This window comes from Mastomys coucha, unplaced genomic scaffold (assembly GCF_008632895.1).
Source record: "Mastomys coucha isolate ucsf_1 unplaced genomic scaffold, UCSF_Mcou_1 pScaffold16, whole genome shotgun sequence".
NCBI classification, from domain to species: Eukaryota; Metazoa; Chordata; class Mammalia; order Rodentia; family Muridae; genus Mastomys; species Mastomys coucha.
The window spans coordinates 33,863,549-33,885,780 of NW_022196898.1; the positions used below are offsets into that span (position 1 = coordinate 33,863,549).

The 22,232-nt window shown below is 39.6% G+C and overlaps 1 protein-coding gene across 7 annotated transcripts in view; it reads left to right on the forward strand.

Annotated features, from left to right (window-relative positions):
- Fbxw7 (F-box and WD repeat domain containing 7) overlaps window positions 1–22,116 on the forward strand; it is a 163,436-nt gene extending 141,320 nt beyond the window's left edge. For 6 of the 7 annotated variants that reach the window (XM_031374223.1, XM_031374222.1, XM_031374225.1 and 3 more), the window contains 9 exons: window positions 1,143–1,284; window positions 8,826–8,960; window positions 10,974–11,097; window positions 12,654–12,790; window positions 14,951–15,064; window positions 16,496–16,677; window positions 18,492–18,717; window positions 20,242–20,452; window positions 21,379–22,116. In XM_031374223.1, coding sequence (XP_031230083.1) covers window positions 1,143–1,284; window positions 8,826–8,960; window positions 10,974–11,097; window positions 12,654–12,790; window positions 14,951–15,064; window positions 16,496–16,677; window positions 18,492–18,717; window positions 20,242–20,452; window positions 21,379–21,647 — 1,540 coding nt within the window. In that variant the 3' untranslated portion in view covers window positions 21,648–22,116. The remainder of the gene's footprint in view (window positions 1–1,142; window positions 1,285–8,825; window positions 8,961–10,973; window positions 11,098–12,653; window positions 12,791–14,950; window positions 15,065–16,495; window positions 16,678–18,491; window positions 18,718–20,241; window positions 20,453–21,378) is intronic. The other variant, XM_031374227.1, reaches the window with a different exon arrangement.
- The last annotated feature ends 116 nt before the right edge of the window (window positions 22,117–22,232 follow it).

The window sequence follows — 22,232 nt, forward strand, 5'->3', positions numbered from 1 at the left end:
TCTTCCTGCTCTTAGTTAGCAGAGATAAAGTCTCAGGGCCAGAGCAGAAGCACCATACTCAGTTCTGAGGTTATTTGTTTAGTGTTTAAATTATTGGATAAGAATGTTTCACTCATCTCTTCCAATTTTGTCTGAAAGTTCTCTACACTTTTTTTGAAAAATCTATGTCTACCAGATACCTAGGTTCAGCTTAATAAATGACAAATTAAAATTAGCAATGGAAAAAACATTATAAATAATTTCAATGTGTTGGGGGCAAGCTTAAGGACTTATGTATAAGCAGTGAAGTCCAAAAATATTTTATCTTTGAGATATTGGTAACATTAGTTCTTTTACACTTATTTTTACAAAGAAAATCTAAGCTTAAACTGGGTGCTTGAAGACCGTGAAGACATGGAAGCAGGAGCCATATGTTCTAAGGCCATGTTTGTTTGCATGCATACTTAGTCATGTGCTCACTTATGGTCAGGGCTGGACCTGCCCTGTGTCCACTCAGCCTGTGCTCTATTTCTGATTGTACCTGCAACCCTAAGCAAATACACTAGCAACTTAGAGGTTTGTCATAGAGCCTTTCATTTGGTTGCCAATAGTATTGCTGCGATGATGATAGGGCAGGAACTCTAATGATGAAGAGGGGGAGTGGAAAAAGAGGAAGAGGGGGAGGAGGAGGAAGAGGAGGAGGAGGGAGAGGAAGAGGAGGACCAAATGTGATGTCATAGGCCTGTATTTCCAAAACTGAAGAGTTTGAAGCAGGAAGATTATGAGTTTAAAGCCAGCCTGGGTGACATAATAAGACCATCTGCAGAGCAGGAGAAAAAGAATAGCAGAGTTGGCTTTGTGTGTCCCTGCCCTCTGATAGTAGCCAGCAAAAGGGATTGCTCTACTGATGTTTTGAAGAACACCAGATCATTACTCTGACTAAATTAGAGTTCATAGTTCTTAAGCTCTTTCTCCCACTCTTATACCTAGGCTCAGCTTAATAAATAACATTAAAATTAGCAATGAATAAGATATTGTAAATAATTTTAAGTGCATCTGGGGCAAGCTTAAGGACTTATGTATAAGCAGGAAATCCAAAGTATTTTTATCTCTGAAATATTGGTAACATTAATACTTTCATACTTTTTATTTTATTTTTTTAGTACCACTGGGCTTGTACCATGTTCAGCAACACCAACAACTTTTGGGGACCTGAGAGCAGCCAATGGGCAAGGGCAGCAACGGCGGAGGATTACATCTGTCCAACCGCCCACAGGCCTCCAAGAGTGGCTGAAAATGTTTCAGGTGACTATGAGCACATTGTTGAAATGCTTTACTCAATTGCTAGGGGTTAGGGTGGGAGTACAGAAGAATTTGGCCATTGACAAAAAAAGTAGTATGTCTGATGCTGTACCATTTATGAGCATTGGAAACATTGGACTAAGTGAAAGAAGCCAGATATAAGAGGAAACATTTATTAATAAAGAGACAGAAAGTAGATAAGTGGTTGCCAGGTAGGCAGCAGAGAGGCCTGGGGCTACATGCTAAGAGATGTAAGGTTTCTTTCGGGGAGGGTAGTCGAAGTGTTCTAGAACTGGGAAGGATGGTGGTCATCCAGAAAGACACTGAAATAGCACACCTGTTATATGGCATACATCTTCTAAAACAAAAGCACAGTGCTTATTTTGTGTAAGTGTATATTTGATGTTTTTATTGCTTTTCTAAATAAGACCTTTATTTTCTTGTTTGCATTTGTGTTTCTATATTGTTGAATATATTCTTGTTTTCTGAACACATTTCTTGTATATTAGAAATGTGAGGCTACTTTAGGAACTCCATCAGTGAGTCACTGGCCTTGGTAACGTAGCATTCACTGCTTCCCTGGTAGAGGTGACCGAGTGGGTTCTTTCATTGCTTTGCTTGCAGATGCCTTGAGTTTGCTCAACTTCCAACCACTGTCTTTTACTAGGATTTAAATTCTTTGAACATTTACTGGGAACATTGCCTTGAATACTGTGGATTTTTATAATTAAAGTTAGTTAGATTGTCTTATCTCTTCTTATTCTGAATGATAGACTAAATCAAGAGCATACCAACACAGCTGTCATAGATGAAGTACTCAACAATTCTTTCCAGACAATAATTAATAAAAATATGAACATGCCGGATGCTAGCTAGCCACACTAAAATAAAATGAACACATTTCACTACCTCTTGGCTGCTTGAATTGTTGGGTACATAGTGTACACATAATAAGGAAATTACAAATTTAGAAGATATGTTGGCTTTGCCATTTCAAATATTTAAGAAGTCCTATTGTATAAATCCTAATATTTTAAATACTTAGGTGCTGTATGTATGTGTGTTTCCTCTATAGCTAGAAAATTGACTTGAAGTGATATCTTTTGAGTTGAGTTTTAAGACTATTTTGTGGGGTGGGCATATCTAGCTACTGTAACTGACAGGTATGGAGTCCTGGTTCTCAGTAGGGTATGTTTTTTTTCCCCCCAAATAATAGGGAAGGGATTGGATCCTTTTGATGTTTACTATGTAAAGGCAATATAAAGGATGGCCTCCAAAACCAAATAATTATCCAAAATATTACAGTACTAAGTTTAGGAGTCTTGGGATTAAACAAATAGAAGTTACATTTTACTTATGAAAATTTGAACATTATAATCACAAAAAATGTTTTTAATGTTTATAGACATATATTGATTAAACTCACCTTTCCCATAAGGATTACTACTCCCCCATTCTTTTACCTCAAATTTATGACATTTTTTTCCACTGTATATGCCCTGTGAATTCTCAACTTTTTATTTTGTCCAGTCCTTTAGAAATAAATAAGGCTTAAAATAAAAATCTAGATATCTATTTATATATTCTTAAAAGAATATTTAAAATACTAATATCTGATCAAGCCAGGGAAATGGGAGGAATGACAATGTGCTCTCCTGCATGCACATGAGTATGTGCACAAGCCAGTACCCAGAGTACAGCGCTGGTGTCTTAATGCGTGCTGAAACCAAATGGTGTCTCTAGTGCCCATCTAGACAGCTCTCAAAACTGTGACTGGAAAAGAAGCTTGTTAGCAGGCTATTCCAAATGAGGTTTTTTTGTATATGGTTAGGCCCACTTTTCCCACAGCATTTTGATGTACCAAAATATTTTTTGTAAGCACTTATGATGTTCATTAAGAGAACTTTTTCTAATATTGATCTGCAGTAGGGGTATTAATGCTTTCTTTTCATGAGGCTGTTTTAGAGAGCCCTTTATATAGTACTTGTTCAATAAAATTTCCAAATGTTATACTTGTTACAGCTCAGCTTTAGAAATGTTAACTGTAAAAGTAAAATCAGAACACTCAACTGTGAGTCTCTAAATCTGCTTGGTCCTATAAAAGTGTGTCTTTCATATGAGTAGCTGTAGTGAGAGAGCTCATTCTTTTATTTTATTTACATCCCAATCACTGTCTCCCACTCCCACAGTCTCTCCCCACCTCCTTCCCCTTTTCTTCTGAGAAAATGGAGCCTCCCTCCCCGCCACCCAGCACATCAAGTGTCTGCAGGGCTAGGTGCTTCTTCTCCCACTGAGGCCAGACAAGGCAGCTGAGTTGGGAACAGATTCCACAGACAAGCAACAGCTTTAGGGGATAAGGATTAAGGACCCTGATGGGAATGGGAACTCCACAGGAAGACCAACAGAGTTAACTAACCTGGGCTCTTGGGGCCTCTCAGAGACTGAAACTCTAACCAAAGAGCATACACAGGCTGGACCTATACCCCCATCATACACATGTAGTAGAAGTCAGCTTGATATTCATGTGGGTCCTGAACAACTGGAGAGAGCTCATTATTAGTTCATAGAAATAATGTATAATTATCTCTGCAAGTAAAAACCTTAATCCCCCTGCCCCAAAGACGTTCTGTAGCAATTAAAGGTCAACCTGACAAGGTAGATCCAACCTTAATCTTCTGAGCTTCTAGTCTGTCTCTGACATAACACAGGACTCATTGTCATACACTGCCCTTGTCTTAGCTAGAGTTTTATTGCTGTGAAGAGACACCATGACCACGTTAAAGAAAAACATTTCATGGGGACTGGCCTACAGTTTCAGAGGTTTAGTCCACTATCATCATGGTGGGAAGCATGACAGTGTACAGGCAGACATGGTACTGGAGAAGGAGCTGAAAGTTCTATATCTTGATCTACAGCCAGCAGAAAGAAACTATATGCCACGCTAGGCATAGCTTGAATAAATAAAACCTCAAAGCTGAAAGTTCTACATCTTGATCTACAGCCAGCAGAAAGAAACTATATGCCACGCTAGGCATAGCTTGAATAAATAAAACCTCAAAGCCCAACCCCACAGTGACACACTTCCTCCAACAGGCCACATTTCCTAACAGTGCCATTCCATATAGCCAAGTATTCAGACACATGAGTCTATAGGTTCCATTTCTCACATTGTTGTACTGGCTGGTTTTTGTTTCCACTTGACATAAACTAGTGTCATGGGAGAAAGGAGCCTCAGGTGAGGAAATGATTCAGTGAGATCCAGTTTTAAGACATTTTCTCTACTAGTGATCAATGGGGGAGGGCCCAACCCATTGTGGGTGGTGCTATGCTAGGCAAGTAGTTCTGGGTTCTATAAGAAAGCAGTTTGAGCAAGCCAGGGGAAGCAAGTCAGTAAGCAGCACCCCTCCATGTCCTCTGCCAGCTTCCACCTTCAGGATTTTGCACTGTTTGGGTTCCTGGCCTTGCCTTCCATCATTAATGAACAGCAATATGGAGATATATGATAAATAAACCCTTCCCTCCCCAACTTGCTTTTTGGTCTTGCTGGTTTGTCACAGCAATAGAAACCCTAACTAAAACAGCCCTATTTGTTGTTGTTGTTGTTGTTGTTGTTGTTTTTGTTTTGTGTTGTTTCGAGGCTAGTGCCAAACTAACTAGAACTGGATGACTTGCCTGGAGGCTTATGATGCTTCAGTGCCAATGCTATAGACAGGCACAGCTCCATAGCAAAGTAGGGTGGTGTGAGCTGACCTATGATGGATAATTAAACTGGCAGTCTGTGTACAAATCTTCGATTGGGGCATTTAATGGTGATTTCCCTGTTGTGTAACAAGCAAAATTGGAACTCTTGTCCTCTTCCTGCCCTCCAATGCTCCTAAGGCAGGGCTACAGCACTTGGTTCAGCTTCATCTGTACTTACAAAGTACTCTGTACTTTATTCGCAAATTGAATAAGGACAAATGATACATCACTGTAGATAACAGCCTATTGATGAAAAACAGAAATGCAAACTAAAGACAGAAGCAAAAAACCCAAACCTTGCACTGTTTAAATTGATTCAATTTTTCAGTGACCAAAGTTTCTTGTTTTTCAAAGCCAGAAGGATGGAGTTTGTTTGATTATTATGTAATTTGGGAATTAGTATATGATTTTTCACTTTAAAGCTTTAGAGTAGGTAGACACTAACAGAATTGGCCTTTTATGGTTCAGAGACATCATGGACAGGAAATATGTATGAACTAGATGAGAAGCTCTTCACATTTTGGATTTGTCTCTTAACTAGTGGGCAGTTTTACTATGAGACCACTCTTCCCTTCATTTTTATATTGCCTAAAACAAGTATTACACTGAAAAGTATCCAAAGAGGAAAGTATATAGATGTACGTACAGTTCTACATGAAAGTACAACAGAGTCTATAAATGTCAGTCAGTCTCCTCCAGTGATGAAGACACAGCTTGGAGCCTTGGTTGTCTTGGGTCTAGAAGGGCCTGTCAGTGTGAGCTTCACATTGGATTCTGAGGGACAGAGGCGAAGTAGGTGCAAGAGCTTTAGCAATATACAAATGTCTGCACACTTTATCAACACAGATTTTCGTTGAAACTGTGCTTTGGAAAGATTTGTTAGACTCAAAACAAAAACAATGAACTAGAAAAAATACTTCTGTTTTGATATTTTTAATGAATAAAATCTATATTGATTTATCAAGTTCCATGCTAAGTCAAATTACATATGTTTTCTGATTTGTTTTAGTTAAGTCTCATTAGTTACAGAAGATTAAAAGCTACAAGAGAGGTGGCAAAACAAGATCAGTTTTTTGTTTCTTTGAAATTGTATTTGTTATAGCATGGTTAAGAACCTTATTAAACCTTGTGTGATGAAGTTGAAGAAATTAATGTATTTAGTCAAGGAAGACTAGAGAAAAGTTCTGTCTGTATTTAATACAGCTCAGAACATTACATCAGAATAAAAACTGAGCCTTGGGTTCTTCAGAAAGTAATAATACCTAGATCACATTTTCTGAGTTGGATTATGAAGCTGTTTGAACTAACAAGAATTGCCCACAGAAGAGGGCAAGAACTGTTCAAATGGAGATGGGTAAACTGGGTGTGGTGGCTCAAGTCTGTGGTCTCCAGTGCAGAACTGTGTCTCAAAACCACAGTCAGGTACACTGACTTGCCCTGCTTAGGTTCTGAAGGAGTGAGTTTTCTATCATGTGAGTTCAGGCTCAGTGCTGCCATGGTCTTAAAACCTTGTGCCTGATTGGAATAGTAAGCACTCTCTATTAGTGTCCCTCATGCTGATTCATGAAGCACCTGCATCAACATTGAATGAATTGCTTGTATAAAAAAATAACCAGCTGGGCATGTTGATGCACGCCTTTAATCCCAGCACTCCGGAGGCAGAGGCAGGCAGATCCCCATGAGTTGGAGGCCAGCCTTGTCTACAGAGTGAGTTCCAGGACTGCCAGAGCTACACAGAGAAACCCTGTGTGTGAGGAGGGGCGGGGGAGATCTCCTTTGAGTAAATTGTGGGATCCTTCCAGTTTTGGGGAATCACTGTGCCAGACCAAGTCTCTTGTTATGGAGGCTTAAAGCGGTAAATAGAAGAAGGACTCTGCCTGGAAACTAGAATAGAAAGCTTGCGAGACCATTTGGAGATCTGAATATTATAATGTAGAAGAAATGCTGGTAGCTTAGCTGGTACAGTAACAACTAAGTATTAGATATGTTTTGAACTTCTTGGATTTGTTTGTCTCTGAGCCTCCTGCATCTGCATTCTGCTTTCTTTTTCTTTTTTTTCTTTTTTTTTTTTTTGGTTTTTCCAAGACAAGGTTTCTCTGTAGCCCTGGCTGTCCTGGAACTCACTCTGTAGACCAGGCTGGTCTCGAACTCAGAAATCCGCCTGCCTCTGCCTCCCAAGTTCTGGGATTAAAGGCATGCACCACCACCGCCTGGCATGCATTCTGCTTTCAAATGCTTAATTAAAATTGCACTTTTGTTGAGTCAGCATAGTTGTCCATATCCCAAAATGGCCTTGGCCATGTTATTGTCTACAGATTTCTTGTCATGTAGGACAGGTGAAAACAACCAACATACTATTTAAAAAAATATGAAATTCTGTGAGGGATGTGAGTCAATAAATTGTAATTTTAAGTTATTTATGCTTTATGGTCAGTGATGAATCAAATTTGACCACATTGTCAAATGGGCAAAATCTGAGTCAATGCCTGAAGTGCTGTGGAATCAGACAGCCAATCCAGTACTTTGATTTCTGTGTGGGGCGTTCTATGGGTTGCATTTCAAAGCTGTGTGTATAGATCCTGTCTGAGCACAAAGTCCTTGAGGACAAGCGAATGCTTTAAACATTGTATGTGCAAGAGAAAGGAGAGCACATGACTTACTGGAGCACCGGTTCCTTACACTGGCAAAGTGGAGTAGGTCACAGACATAGTTCAGTGCTGACTGGGGTTCCATAGTGCTCACATCACTGCAGAGTCTTAAGAGAGTAAATACCTCTTGAATTATTCTGAGTGCTGCTTCCTGTAAGCCTTAACACAGCTCAGTCTTTGTGTCTCTTACATTTTATGGAGTCCAAGTGCAAGTGTTAGAGGAAGGGCCATACCTTGCCTGTTATTCTGTATTCATCCATGTCCAAAATGGCACCATAGCCCCCAGAGGTGTTCTCATCAGAGGCCTGTGTTGACATGCTTTCACATAACAGTTGGGAAGTTACTTAAATGTTTTACATGGTTATCACAAAATTCCAACATTTTAAATTATTCATATGGCCTTAAATTTGTTCCTTTAAAGAGCCATGGCTTTTGTAAGCAATCATGCTCACTGAGGAAAAATATTAAAACAAACAAACAAGAATTTTTTTAAAGGAACCCATACTTTTGAAGTATAATATGTGTTTTCTTTTTCATAAGTACAGTATTTTTTAAAATTCATTTTGGTCTTTGTTTATATTCCACTTTTGCAGTATTAACTCAGCTAATCTTTTCTATTGCTTGCTGTTTCTTATCTATAATTTTTATAAAGTAAAGCATTTTTTTAAAGTTTGTAGAAGGTACTTGTCAGATATGCAGAATAACCAGCTATTAATTTTTTATGTTGAAAATCTCTTAGCTCTTAGATGAAAGCCTTATTCAAGCCATAAAATTTTATAGCTGTCCACTAAAAAGAATATATAGAGAAAGATGATCTATCAAAATTCCCTATTTATTCAGTAACCCAGATGGATGTTTCTAGAACAAGATTTTTGTGTCTCCCAGTGTCTTGGTGTTAGAAGAATGCATAATTCTTATAATTAAAAATAAATGCGGACTCTTTTTTTTTTTTTTTTTTTTTTTTTTGCCAGTCATGACTTTTAATGATTTGTGGGAAAGGTACTAAGTAAACTTGCTGAAACTAAAAACTGCAGTCACTTCAGTGGCTTCTGAAGACAAGGTCTCTGTCCATGGTTCCCCTACTCAAACATGGCTGTGCAGGTGCTTGTGGGTCTTCTGTATGAATTTGTAATTTGTCCCATTCCTCTTTGGTAGAGCTGGAGTGGACCAGAGAAGTTGTTGGCTTTAGATGAGCTCATTGATAGCTGTGAACCAACACAAGTGAAGCATATGATGCAAGTGATAGAGCCCCAGTTCCAGCGAGACTTCATCTCCTTGCTCCCTAAAGAGGTGAGTAGGGGCCGTCAGCTGCACTCCCCGTGAGTCCTGTCCATGGTTATGGGTACGTAACCACCGCTGTAAGCAATGTCCTGCTTATTATGATTGACACTTTGACAAACTGCTATGGCCTTTTGGTACAGTTGTCACATAAAGTGCATTCATACCAAGGTACTGCTTCTTTTCGCTTGGATAAAGTAAGGCTTTGTGTGAGAGTCACTGAGCTTCTCCAAGGATGTTTTTTATAGGTTATCTAAAGGCTGGTTTTAGTTATTTGGGTATGTTTATTATTTATAGTGGATGTTTTCAAAGTTCTGGATTCATTAAGTAGCAATACTATTTTTGTTTTTATTTTGTTAATTATTTAATGTCCCTTCAAGATCAGTATTTTTATAATTGTTGTATTCTCTGGTTATTACATTATGTAATTTTTTAATATATAGAATTTTACCTACATGCCTTTGTGGCATTTCTACTATCATCCTCCATTAGAGAGAGAAAGAGAAAGTGAGAGGAGGGGGGCGAGGAGAACATAAAGATTGGATTCAGTACTTAATCATATAGCCATATGTGGCTGATAGTTTAAATATAATACATATATTGATATTAGACTTCATAGCTTAATTTTATCAAAAGAAAGGAATAATGTGATATTAAATAGTATCCTCATTACTATACACATGTTATAAATATCAGTTAAAAAGGCAGCACAAAAAACTAACACATCATTCATACAGATGATCCTGCAACCTCAAATTTGAACAGAAAGAGTTTCTCTTTCTCTTTTCTTAGATAATCACAGTAAATTCCTAGTGGCATTAAAACAGTCCTGGTTATAATCTGGCATTAGATTAGAGTAAAATCAATGAAATAAGGTATAACTCTAGGGGAAAAGCAAAATTTATAAAACATTTTTTTCCTGGTACCTTTTCCCCTTTGGAGTGCTTTTTAAAAATGACATTGTCCCAGAAGAAAAGTGTTTATTCTTGTGAGCTTTTTCTAAAAAAAAAAAAAAAAAAAAAAAAACCTTATGAAATTAACATGAGATCTCCTTTGCTTCCATCAGGTCATAAAATAATAGGGAACATTTTTTCTAAGTGAAGTGAATGTGCATCTTGATTATTTTACATGCCTGATACCCTCCTTTAGAATATGTATATGTGTAGTATGTTCACGTGTTCAAGTGGGTACATGTACATGCAGATGTGGTCTATCCCTGAGTCTAGAGCTTACCCATTCAGCTAGAGTGTCAGCTGTCAAGTGAGCAGTGACTACAGCTAGAGCTGTCATGCTTAGCTTTTCACAAGACTGCTGGGGTCCGAGCCCTTATCTTCATGATTATACAGGAAATGTTACTGACTGAGCCACCACCAAGCCCCAAAATTTGAAAGTGTTTTAGAATTTAAGAAGGAAGCACAGATGATTTATAAAAGGCAAAGCCCCAAAAGATTCTCTTGGCTTCCTTGTTCTTTCAAAGACTTCCTGAGGGAAAAAGAAGTTAGGAAAGAGCAGGCCCTGGCTTAGCATATCAGTTCTGGTTTTGTTTCCAGCCTACTGGGATGTTCTTCATTTGGGAAGTGCTTTATGTCTATGTGGAAGAGTAATGACATAGACTTAACCCGTAAGGAAGTATGTTATTTAAAACATTATTACCATATTGACATGAAATGTTCTTGTATTTTTTTGGTAATTGGTGTGAACAATCTCATCTCTTTATCAACATTTATTTAGGTTATCTAAGAGTTTGAGCACTAGGCTCACACAAGGAACTTGGGATAAGTGGCATTGTTCTCATTCTGTAAGTAATGCCAATAAAATCACAGGTCACCCAGAATAAAGCCTCAGATTCCTAATATGAGATTAATGAGCATTTTCTTTGCTCTTAAAATACTGCTTTTCTTAATTCATTCAGCCCACTGAAATACAGCAGTCCTAGCAAGATGCTCGTGCTATATAGAGTAACCTTTTTTTCTGTGATATTTTTTTTGAAGTGTGAGTATGCCTTCCTTATTTCCTTTTCCATAGTTGGCACTCTATGTACTTTCATTCCTGGAACCCAAAGACCTGCTGCAAGCGGCTCAGACTTGTCGATACTGGAGAATTTTGGCTGAGGATAACCTTCTCTGGAGAGAGAAATGTAAAGAAGAGGGTAAGTTCAGAATCACATAGGCAATGTGTTTCTACTCTGTAGAAGTAAAGGATTCTGGAAACAGTTTAACAGTAACTTTGCTGGCTCATAGGTGCCTGCCAGAGAGGGTCTGCACCTGTTCACGTCCTTCATCCCAGCAGGAAAGGAGGCCGCCTGAGTCAGGAGAGCACACATCAGCAGTTAAACACCCAGATAACTGAGGATTGTGTCCGCTCCTCCCATAAACACTTGCTTGCACCTCCTGTGAGCTGAGCATTCATAAATGCTGGGGAGACAGTTCTGTTTCATCATGGTCTTCCTGTTGTGGATCTTATATTCTTGAAGTATAGTTTCGTTTGGTTTCAAAGGGAGGATCTTCTGTTTTGTAAACAGGTATCTAGAAAAGTAGAAAAAAAAAGTTGTTTCTGAAGAGCAAAATGCTGGAGGGGGGAAGTGGTAATGCTCTCTTCTATAGATAGGCTCCCTTGGCAGCTATGTGACCAGGGAGAGAGCATTGACTAGTGAGGATTAGTAAAGACTGGAGGTTAGTAAGCCTGGGTCTGCAGCCAGCCCCTGGCTGCTCCTGGATGGATTGATAAACTCCTCCTCTTCTTAAGCATCTTTTGTGTAAACCAGGGTTAATCAGCTCTGCCTTAACTTCTTTCTCAGAATCTTTTCTCCCCCTTGATAGGGTGTCTCTATACAGACCAGGCTGGCCTTGAACTCATGAAGATCCATCTTCCTCTGCCTCCTGAGTACTGTAATTAAAGGGGTGTGGCACCATACCTAGCTTTAGAGTCCTTTTTAAATGTCCTCTTAAAAAACTCTTTTTTATAAAAATGATTCTGAGCAGCTTGGTTTATATAGCAAGTTCCAGGGCAGCCCAGACTGTGATGACAACCTGAGGTAATGGTGTTCATTTACTCATAGCCCTTGGGGGACAGAGACAGGATTGCTGAAAGCTCAAGGCCATCTTGGTCTACATAGTGAGTTCAGGCTATTTCATTGAGTAGGATGCAGTGGTATTCTCCGCAGTCTTCCATCCCTGTTGCTTACCTGCTTTATAAGTTTACTGTTCTAGGGAACTGTGATAAGTAAAATTATACAACGTTTGTCCTTTAGTAATTGCCTTATTCACTCAGCAAAATGCCTTCACAGCATGTGTTCATGTGCCCTCTGTTAAGGCCAAGCAGCATTCCACTGTGTTTACCTGCGGAGCACGGTGACTGCTCTCTGCTTCCGCTATGAGCGTGGGTGTATGGATAGCTGTTCATATCTCTCCTTTTCATCCTTTTGCGTGTACATGCAGAGGTGAAAGTCCTGCATCCTGCACCGTGTTTGCATTTTTAGGAGTCACAGTACTAATTTCCACAGCAGTGCACATACACTCCCATCTCTGTGTGTCCATACCAGTACCTCCCACAGTCACTGTGAGAGAGAAAGGAGGTAGTGAGACAAAACCACCATACCAAAATGGAGGCTCACTGCCACATAGCACAGTGTTGTAACCTTTATAAGAGGTGTAATTTTTGTTAGTGGTAAAAGGAATTGAACTCTTGAACTCTTTGATATTTTAGGTATTGATGAACCATTGCACATCAAGAGAAGAAAAATAATAAAACCAGGTTTCATACACAGCCCATGGAAGAGTGCATACATCAGACAGCACAGAATTGATACCAACTGGAGACGAGGAGAACTCAAATCTCCTAAGGTAACAGATTCTTGACATGCTAACAGAATCCTTTCATCAGTAACAGTGCCTGCTCTCCTCACTTGTTGGCTGCAGTGTAACTCAGTACCTACCTTCTATGGAAAGGAAGTGGCTGTATTTCAAAATTAACTCAAAGTGCAATTATCAGTGTTCTTTTATTTCTCATTTCTTTAATCTGATAATTTTAATTGGAATCAAGGATGAGTTGATTCAGGCATGGTATCTCATGTCCCTGTATTTAAGAGGCTAAGGCAGGAGGATTGCTGTGAGTTAAAGGCCAACCTGGGCAATAAACTGAGTTCTAGGCCAATTTGAGCTATAGTATGAAGCCTTGCCTCAAAAATGTTTCTCACAGAAAGGGTAAGTTGAGACAAACTAAATTTCTACTAGACCACTCTGCATAATACTGTGCTACCATAATTCTTACAGTTTGCAGGCCTCTAGCCCCATGGGCCAAATGGATTTTTCTGTGTTTGTTTGTTTGTTTGTTTGTAAAAATGATTTGAAGCAGAAGTCTCATTTTCTGTCTTAGAATATTACTTCAGATGTATAAGTGGTAGAAATACTAAATATTATACTTAATAACAAAAACTGAGCCAGTTATGGGAGGCATTGTTTTATATACCAGCATGCCTGATATATAAATCTTATATAAATCTTATCTTATATCATATAAGTTTATATGATATATAAACTTTTTAGGTTGAAAAAAAACCTGTTACTTACTATTCCTCTGTTTCTTGGTACTTTATTTTTCTTCTCTTTTCAGTGCCAAAAGTTTGCTCTAAAACCCACTTCCTCTTCTTCCCTTTTCTTCTTCCTCTTTCTCCTCCTTTTCTTCTTCTCTACTACTGAGCTGAGGTTTGGCTCAGTTATCCAGGCTGTCCTGGTGCTCACCTTGGTATCCCAGGCAGGCCTTGGGATCCTCTGTCTTGTCCTCCTTGAGAACTACAGTCAGAAGCCTGTATCATCAGGCCTGGTTTTCTTCTGTTTTTGTCAATGGTTTTTACTAAAATAAAGTAACTTTTCTTTTGACTTAAACAGATTAGACATTTGTGTTGGAACCATCTTTATGAAGATTTGGCTTAGTAAAATGTTAATAGTGGACAATAGAATATGGAAATCATATATTTAATGTTTAACTTATTATCCAAGAAAAAGATGTGTTGTGTCCTTTATATAAATTTCATTCTAAAAATAGATTATAGATTACTATTCTGACACATGGCTCATTCTTGTTTTCACTGGTGTGTGTGTGTGTGTGTGTGTGTGTGTGTGTGTGTACATGTGTGTGCACACATACATATAGGCCAGAGGAAGTGGTCAGTTTTCCTGTTCTCATTCTCTGTCTGACTTACTTTTTAAGATAGTAAAATCTATCCCGACTTTCTCTTCTATTAGTTTCAGTGTATCTGGTTTTATGTGGAGGTCCCTGATCCACTTGGACTTGAACTTTGTACAAGGAGATAGGAATGGATGATTTGCATTCTTCTACATGCTAACCACCAGTTGAGCCAGCACCATTTGCTGAAAATGCTGTCTTTTTTCCACTGGATGGTTTTAGCTCCTTTGTCAAAGATCAAATGACCATAGGTGTGTGGATTCTTTGCTGGGTCTTCAATTCTATTTCATTGATTTGGATATTAGCTCAGAAGCTTGGAATACCCAAGATAAAATCCAAAAAAAAAAAAAAAAAAAAAAAAAAAAAAAAAAAAAAAAAACCCACAAAAAAAACTCAAGAAGAAGGAAGACCAAAGTGTGGATATTTCGATCCTTCTTAGAAGGGGGAACAAAATACCCATAGAAGGATTTGCAGAGAAAGTGTGGAGCAGAGACTGAACGAAGGACAATCCAGAGTCTGCCCTACCTGGGAATCCTTCCCATATACAATCACCAAACCCAGACACTATTGTGGATGCTAGCAAGTGCTGGTTGATCAGTCTTTCACTGATCCTGGAGCTAGGTTGGCAATTATAAGCTCCAGCAACTCTCCTGTCTCCACGCCCCTTAGTGTCAGGGTTTTTGTGTGACCACACCCAGTTTTTATGTAGGTTGTAGGGATTTGGCCCCAGGTCCTATATATCTGAGCCATCATTAGTACTTCCCTGTATAAGAATGTGAAGTAGTAACATCCATGGGATATGTATGTTTTTCTTGTAGGTGCTGAAAGGGCATGACGATCATGTGATCACGTGCCTGCAGTTTTGTGGCAACCGCATAGTTAGTGGTTCTGATGACAACACTTTAAAAGTTTGGTCAGCCGTCACGGGCAAGGTAAGTTCACTTCTTTACATATGTCAGGGAGTCACCATTTTGTGTGTGCAGTCACAGTAAAAGGAGTGTTTTGATCCCAATTGTTTTAATAACTAATATGAGGCCTCCTTTAGAAACATGTTCCCTCTCCTTATGGCTATGAATGTCACCCTGGCATGCTGGCAGCAGTAGTGTTCCCTTCATTTAAGTAGTCACTTAGTCTAAAATGTCTCGGGTGTGCATCCTCATTTCTTGACCTCAGTACTTTTCACCTTGCCCATGTGAGTTAGGAGCACTACTTCCTAGTGCCTTCCTAGCATGACTGAGAGACCTGTAATTTCCCTTATAAACTGCTTTGTTGCTGCACTATCTGTAATTTAGATCAAGTAAATCCCCTTAAAGTTCTCTCAGACATTAATGGTAAGGAAACGAAGCCGGGCTGAAGAGCCAAGCAGTTCAAGCAGTGGCTGTAGCTCACATACCGTATACTGTTCCTTAACCAGTCTCTAGTGAATATTGACTTTGTATGTCCAAAAGAAAACATGTTCATGAATTAAGTAATTGACCATTTAAAAAACAACAGAAGAAAGTATGTGAAAAACATATTTTTAAAAATATTTTTGCTGTGTTGTTCCTTGGACAAAGAGTCTTAAAAATACTCAACTCAGATGTTAAAATGTTCAAAGCAGCTTCATGTTTCCAAGGTATGTTAGTTTTGGGTTTATCTCAGAGTTTCAGCGTCTGTCCTTACACGTCTAGAAGTAGCATGAGCAGCCCTAACTACGGCCTTCAGGCAGATGGGGAGAGCTGTGGTATGTGGCCACACCCAACTCTCCTGCATTCTGGCCTCGGTTTCTTCCGGGGGAAGACACCCTGCAGCCTTAGCATTATTTAATCCTGTGGCCAGGCCAGAGCTGTTGAACTTGCTTGCTCACAGTATATTTGCTTTCTGGTTTGTCTTATGCTTTGTAGCATATGATTCTTTTTAAAATTTTTTACTTCCATCTTATTATATGCATAAGTGTTTACTTGTATGTATGTCTGTGCACCACGTGCATGCCAGGTGCCCTCTGAGACCAGAACAGGGTGTCAGATCCCTGGGCAGTAGAGTTATATGTGGTTGTGAGGCACCATGTGGGTGCTGGAACTCAAACCCAGGTCCCTGAAAGAGCCACCAGTGCTCTAAACCACAGAGCCATCTCTCCAGCCCCTTCATGTTTCCTTTCTCCACACTTATTCCTCAGTCATGTATCCCTGTATAAGCATATTCTGCTATCAAATAAGCAAACGGTAGTGATGGTGTCATGTAGCACTGGTGTGCAAAAATGTTTTCCCAGTGCTCCAATAAAGTGGCATATGTAAAATTTATTCCAGATTTTAATGAAATATTAGTATAGTCTTTGACTTGCTTGCATTTTTACCTAAAATTAATCATCTGAAGTGTTTTTCCAGTGTCTGAGGACATTAGTGGGACATACAGGTGGAGTGTGGTCATCACAGATGAGAGACAATATCATCATCAGTGGATCGACTGACCGGACTCTCAAAGTGTGGAATGCTGAGACTGGAGAGTGTATACACACTTTATACGGGCACACTTCCACTGTACGGTGTATGCATCTCCATGAAAAAAGGTAAAGGATGTGCTGTTATGATTGGGGCTCTCACTACTGTTACTTGTGACTCTGGGATTCACAGAGTGCTAATGAACTCTTCAAGTGGACACTAAGGATAGAGTTCAGATGGTCCTAAATTAAGAAAGTTAGGTTACATTTGCTTAAAAGTGGACGATTGTCTAAATTTCCTTCTTCATCCTCCTTCTTGATGTTTGGCTGTTTTTCTTCCAACTCTGCTTTCTAATCTGTTTTGTTGTTTTGATGATTCATCATCTTTAAACAAAAATCATTTTCTTTCTTGATTTTCATATTTATGCTGTGTAAGAACAACAAATTCAGTCACTGGGCCTTGTAGCCTGAGTCCTTGAGTGGCACACCCACTCTACCCCCACTCCATCACATCCCTGGATGTGGACACGCTGAGATCCAGGGGCCTTAACTTACTGTCAGTACTAGTCATCCTAACTGTAGAGAGCACTCAGATGTGGGGTCTTCTTGCCTTTTGCACAGATGACAGAGAGCCCTCATATTAGGATGCCTTGCCGCCCTACTTCTGCCCACCAAATGAAGGGAGAACTTTCAGTCCCATCTTGAAGTGGTCTCAGCCAAGCCTGACCTGTTTGCCCTTTCCTTCCAGTTCCTCTGCCTGCTACTGTTGATCTCAGGCTTCTGCTAACCTCAGGTCCTTCCATTGATAGATCTTTATTGTACCCAGCTAAGAACTTGGGTTTTCTACTTCATTGTCACCTTTGGTCTAATGTGAGACAGGAGGATCCTTGAGTTCCCAGCTTTTGGAAGAGAGCCTTCATCTGATAGAACGCATCTTAGAAGGGTCCCTATTTGGAATCCACAGCATTCATGACCTACAGCTCTGCCCAGACTGCTTTTCATTAAGAGCCACTGCTGTAAATAGACTTTTTCTACAACCATTGTTGTACAGGAGCTCCTCTCACTCAGAAATTTGAGCCTGCTTTGCACAGTGTGTTCTGTGATTAAAATTTAGGGATGGGTTTCAAAGGACACCATGTTTCAGTTTTTTGTTGTATCTATTCTCCCACATGTCAGCATTCCACTCTGTCTAATGTAGAGTGGCTTTTATCTCTTGGGAATGACGTAAAGGTGCCTGGTTAGTAATCTAGAGGTAACTGCATGATTGTCTCACTCTGGTTTCCAGAAGAGTGTAATTTTTGTAGCACTGAGACAGTTTCTTTGGCATTTGTGTCACTGCTATAGGAAGAGCTTTAAGAAGCTCTGAGCCAGCAGCTGTGAGCACGTCTGACACTGACGTTCCCTGAATGTGAAGTATAAGGAAGCAGCCGTGGCTTTCTGAGTCCCAAATTGATTTTAATATTCTATTTTGTTGGAAAATAATTATATTGAAATTTTTACTTACTCAGATAGGTAATAGGCGTTCATAACTGCAATGTAATAAAATGACAAAGATCATAAAGAAGTAAAGTTCTGGATTGTTGTAAGTTCATACTACCTGGAGGTGCATTAAGGACTTATGCATGTGCCACGTTTCCATTTTACTGCTAATCAAGATCTTGTTGTATGTATGAAGAGCTGCTAGCTTCTTGAATGCAGTGCTTTCCAAACTGTGCCATGGAACCTTGAGGTGGAACCACGATCCATAATTCATGGAACCAACTAGATGGCTAGTTGAGCTTCAAATCTTCCTCACTTCCCATTCCTGGCAGAGGAACTGGAACTTGCATTTGAAGGCATTAGGTAGAGCTTCTCATGAAAAGATTTCTGTTTAAGAAAAAAAGGAGAGAGCAACTGTCCTGTGCATTCATTTCCTAACTCGTGTGTTCTGTCCCACTCTGCAGGGTTGTGAGCGGTTCTCGAGATGCCACTCTCAGGGTTTGGGATATTGAGACTGGCCAGTGTTTACACGTCTTGATGGGTCATGTAGCAGCAGTCCGCTGCGTTCAGTATGATGGCAGGAGGGTTGTTAGTGGAGCATATGATTTTATGGTGAAGGTGTGGGATCCAGAGACTGAGACCTGTCTACACACGTTACAGGGACACACTAATAGAGTCTATTCATTACAGGTAAGAGACCGTGTCTCTCCCACCCTTAGATTCTCTGCCGGTGACTCATAAGATTGTTCTTCTCAGACAATTACTGTCAAGTTGATGTTTGTATGTACCTTAAAATTAGCATGAAGAAACACAAATTTCAAAATCATTTAGCTGATTTAATGATTTCAATTTCTGTGATCCATTTTCTCTTTAAAATGCAAATATTTGTCTTGGAACTTGATACTTCAGGATTATAAATTTTGCTACATTAATTAATACTTAGATAGTCTCATAGGAGAATAACTTGGATTTTAATAAACTCCTTAGCTGAGGATTAATTTGGCCAAAAGCTGCCCCTTTGCCTTGATAGCTAAGAGTTGATGGAGCATGTAATTGTGATTTCATCCCCATTTGAAGTGGCTGCGGAACCTCTCTACACAAAGCTCTGTACTTACTTGCCCAGGGCCAGTGACTGGGAGCCACAGAGAGATGAATTTGACTAACCTGTTGTTTTCCTTTAGATTTGAACTTGATATTTATTAATAGATTGTAATATTTCAAGACCTTCAGTAACTAGACATAAAACGTGGGTTACTTTTATTTCTGGAAATGCAGTGTTTTCCATCTTAAAATATTTCCTGTTACATAATTTCCTTCCCAGTTACTACTGCCTGTTAGTGATGAGCAAAGTAGAACAGAGTCCCAGTGCTGACGTTGCTGTTCTTAGGGCATTTGATTCTTAATTGATGATACTGCCCAAGTAATGAAGTATTGATATATGATAAAGATGTTGATTACTTCAGAAAAGACTATGGCTTCCAAGAAGAGGGATTTGGTTGCTAATGTTTCTGCTTGTGATGTGCTCAGAACTGTAGAGAATAATCTCATAATAGATAGCTGCATGTTATATAGACCTTCTGGGGTTGGTAGATGCTTATTGGCTTTTAGTGTCCTTGGGAAGCTGAAAAAGAGAGACTACATAGCTTGCTATTGTTACTAAAATGCCTCCTCTTCTAATTCCTAATGCAGTTTTCTTTGGGGATATTTGCTAATTAGCATTAATTTCTTGTAAACAACTTCATTTTATAGACACTTTTTAATGGAATTTACTATTGAACATTATGAAATTTATCTGTGGCTATTCCCTTGCCTTGGGTGCTGATAAGCATGTCTTTGTCTCGGGCTCAGGCTTTGGCTCCTGTAGGCAAGTCAGACCCTGCAGTCTTACCTGGGATGTAGCTTCCAGCTGGGGCCAGGTGATCTGAAAGTAATGATGTTTATTTCAGGTGCTTTATTGCCTTCTTGAAGTTGTTTCTGCCTTGTTTGAACTATTGGGCTGTTTTGTTTCTTTTTTTTTTTTAACTCTTAAGAGAATTTCTGAAGGAAGTGTTTTGAAGACATGATCTGCAGGCTCACATGTCCTGCACATCAGCTTACCTGCCATTTTGTTCTGGCCTACATGTTGCCTGTACCCCTCTCCCCATTGTGAGTCAGGTCAACAGCTGATGGGACAGGAATCCATGTTTCTGTTCTAATACTCTGTGTCTGTTGTAGTTTGACGGCATCCATGTGGTGAGTGGATCTCTTGATACATCAATCCGAGTCTGGGATGTGGAGACAGGGAACTGTATTCACACACTAACAGGACACCAGTCGTTAACAAGTGGAATGGAACTCAAAGACAATATTCTTGTCTCTGGGAATGCAGATTCTACAGTTAAAATCTGGGATATCAAAACAGGACAGTGTTTACAAACATTGCAAGGTAAGTTCTGTCCCTCCATTAGCCATGTTCTCTAAAAATATCATTGCTATTCAAGAGAGAACCTATGGAGAACAGAGATTTAACCTTATACAGAGTACTTACTCCTGATGAGTTTGTGAATGTTTGGCTTTCAAAAGTAGGCCACCTTGAGAAATGGTTTTCAATTGTGTCTTTAATGTGAAAATTCTTAATCATTTCCTGCATGTTCAGTTGACTCTGTTTAACCTTAACAATGAGAAGAAAGACTTGGCTGTCTCACAGAGCAGAGCTTTTTTTTGAGTGATCATTTTATTTTGAATTGAAGCATCTGTGATAGGAAATTACTTTGGCCTCACATAGTCAACTCCTTCAGTCAGAATGGAAGGAATGGTGGTGCTCTCTGAGGTAAATGGTGCTTCTGTGAGAAGCATCTGCATTAGGAGGTGTAGCACCATTGGGTTCTCCATGAATAACTTTCTTCTCTTAGTCACGGCCCTTAGAAGGTGTTACTAATGTTTGTTTGTTTGTTTGTTTGTTTGGAGTGAGGCCATCAGGAAACAGCACAGGGCAGCCTTTGCTCATTAATTGTGACTATTCCCTAGGAGTTTGGAGTAGTCACAAGTTCCGTTTCCTTCTTCGACTGGTCAGTTCAAAGTGGTGGAGTGACAGAGTGACAAACCTGTACGTTCCTTTTTCCAGCAGTGGACTGTGTGCGCTGGCTGACCAGGGCTACTGGGAGCCAGAGCTCTTGAGACTTGGTACTGTAGTTACAAATAGCTACCAGATTTTCTTGCATCCAAGCTGATTCTAAACTACAGCAAGGTTCTAAGTGTGCAGCTTTTTAAATGTTGCATTTCTTGTATGTTCTAATGTAGAAGAGCACAAGTCCCATGCAAAAGCCCCTGAGCATCACTCCTAAGCAGTGACCTCCCTTTGTCTTTGCCTAGGTCCCAGCAAGCATCAGAGCGCTGTGACCTGCTTACAGTTCAACAAGAACTTCGTAATTACCAGCTCAGACGACGGAACGGTGAAACTCTGGGACTTGAAAACGGGTGAATTTATCCGAAACCTCGTCACATTGGAAAGTGGGGGGAGTGGGGGAGTTGTGTGGCGGATCAGGGCCTCAAACACAAAGCTGGTGTGTGCAGTTGGGAGTCGGAATGGGACTGAAGAAACCAAGCTGCTGGTGCTGGACTTTGACGTGGACATGAAATGAAAAGCAGACAAGATGAATTTTGTCCAACTGTGTAGACAGTATACTCCCTACCCTCCCCCCTGAGCAAAAAAAAAAAAAAAAAAAAAAAAAAACAAAAACAAACAAAAAATGAAAAAACAAAAAACAAAAAAAAAGAAAAAAGAAAAGGAAAAAAATCCCTTGTACTCAGTGGTGCAGGATGTTGGCTTGGGACAACAGACTGAAAAGACCTACAGACTAAGAAGGTAAGAAGAGACAAGAGACCGTAACTGACAGGAGGCGGCAGCTGTTGCATCACGCAAAGGCCTCACTTCTGACTGAGGGGCAGCTTGGTGAAACGAGACTCTCTAAATCCAACCAGGTGCAATTATTCTTTATTTTCTTCTCCAGTGGTCATTGGGCAGAGCTACATCGGCGTTGTTACCATCACCTAGAAAGGAGTGGCAATAATATCCAAACCCGGGCTGGTTATCTTCTAATTAGAGAGCATCTGCAACAAAAAGTCATTTTTCTGAAGTGGAAAAGCTTAAAAAAAATTACTGTGAATTGTTTTTGTACAGTTATCATGAAGCTTTCTTTTTTTTTTTTCTTTTTTCTGTTTCTTTT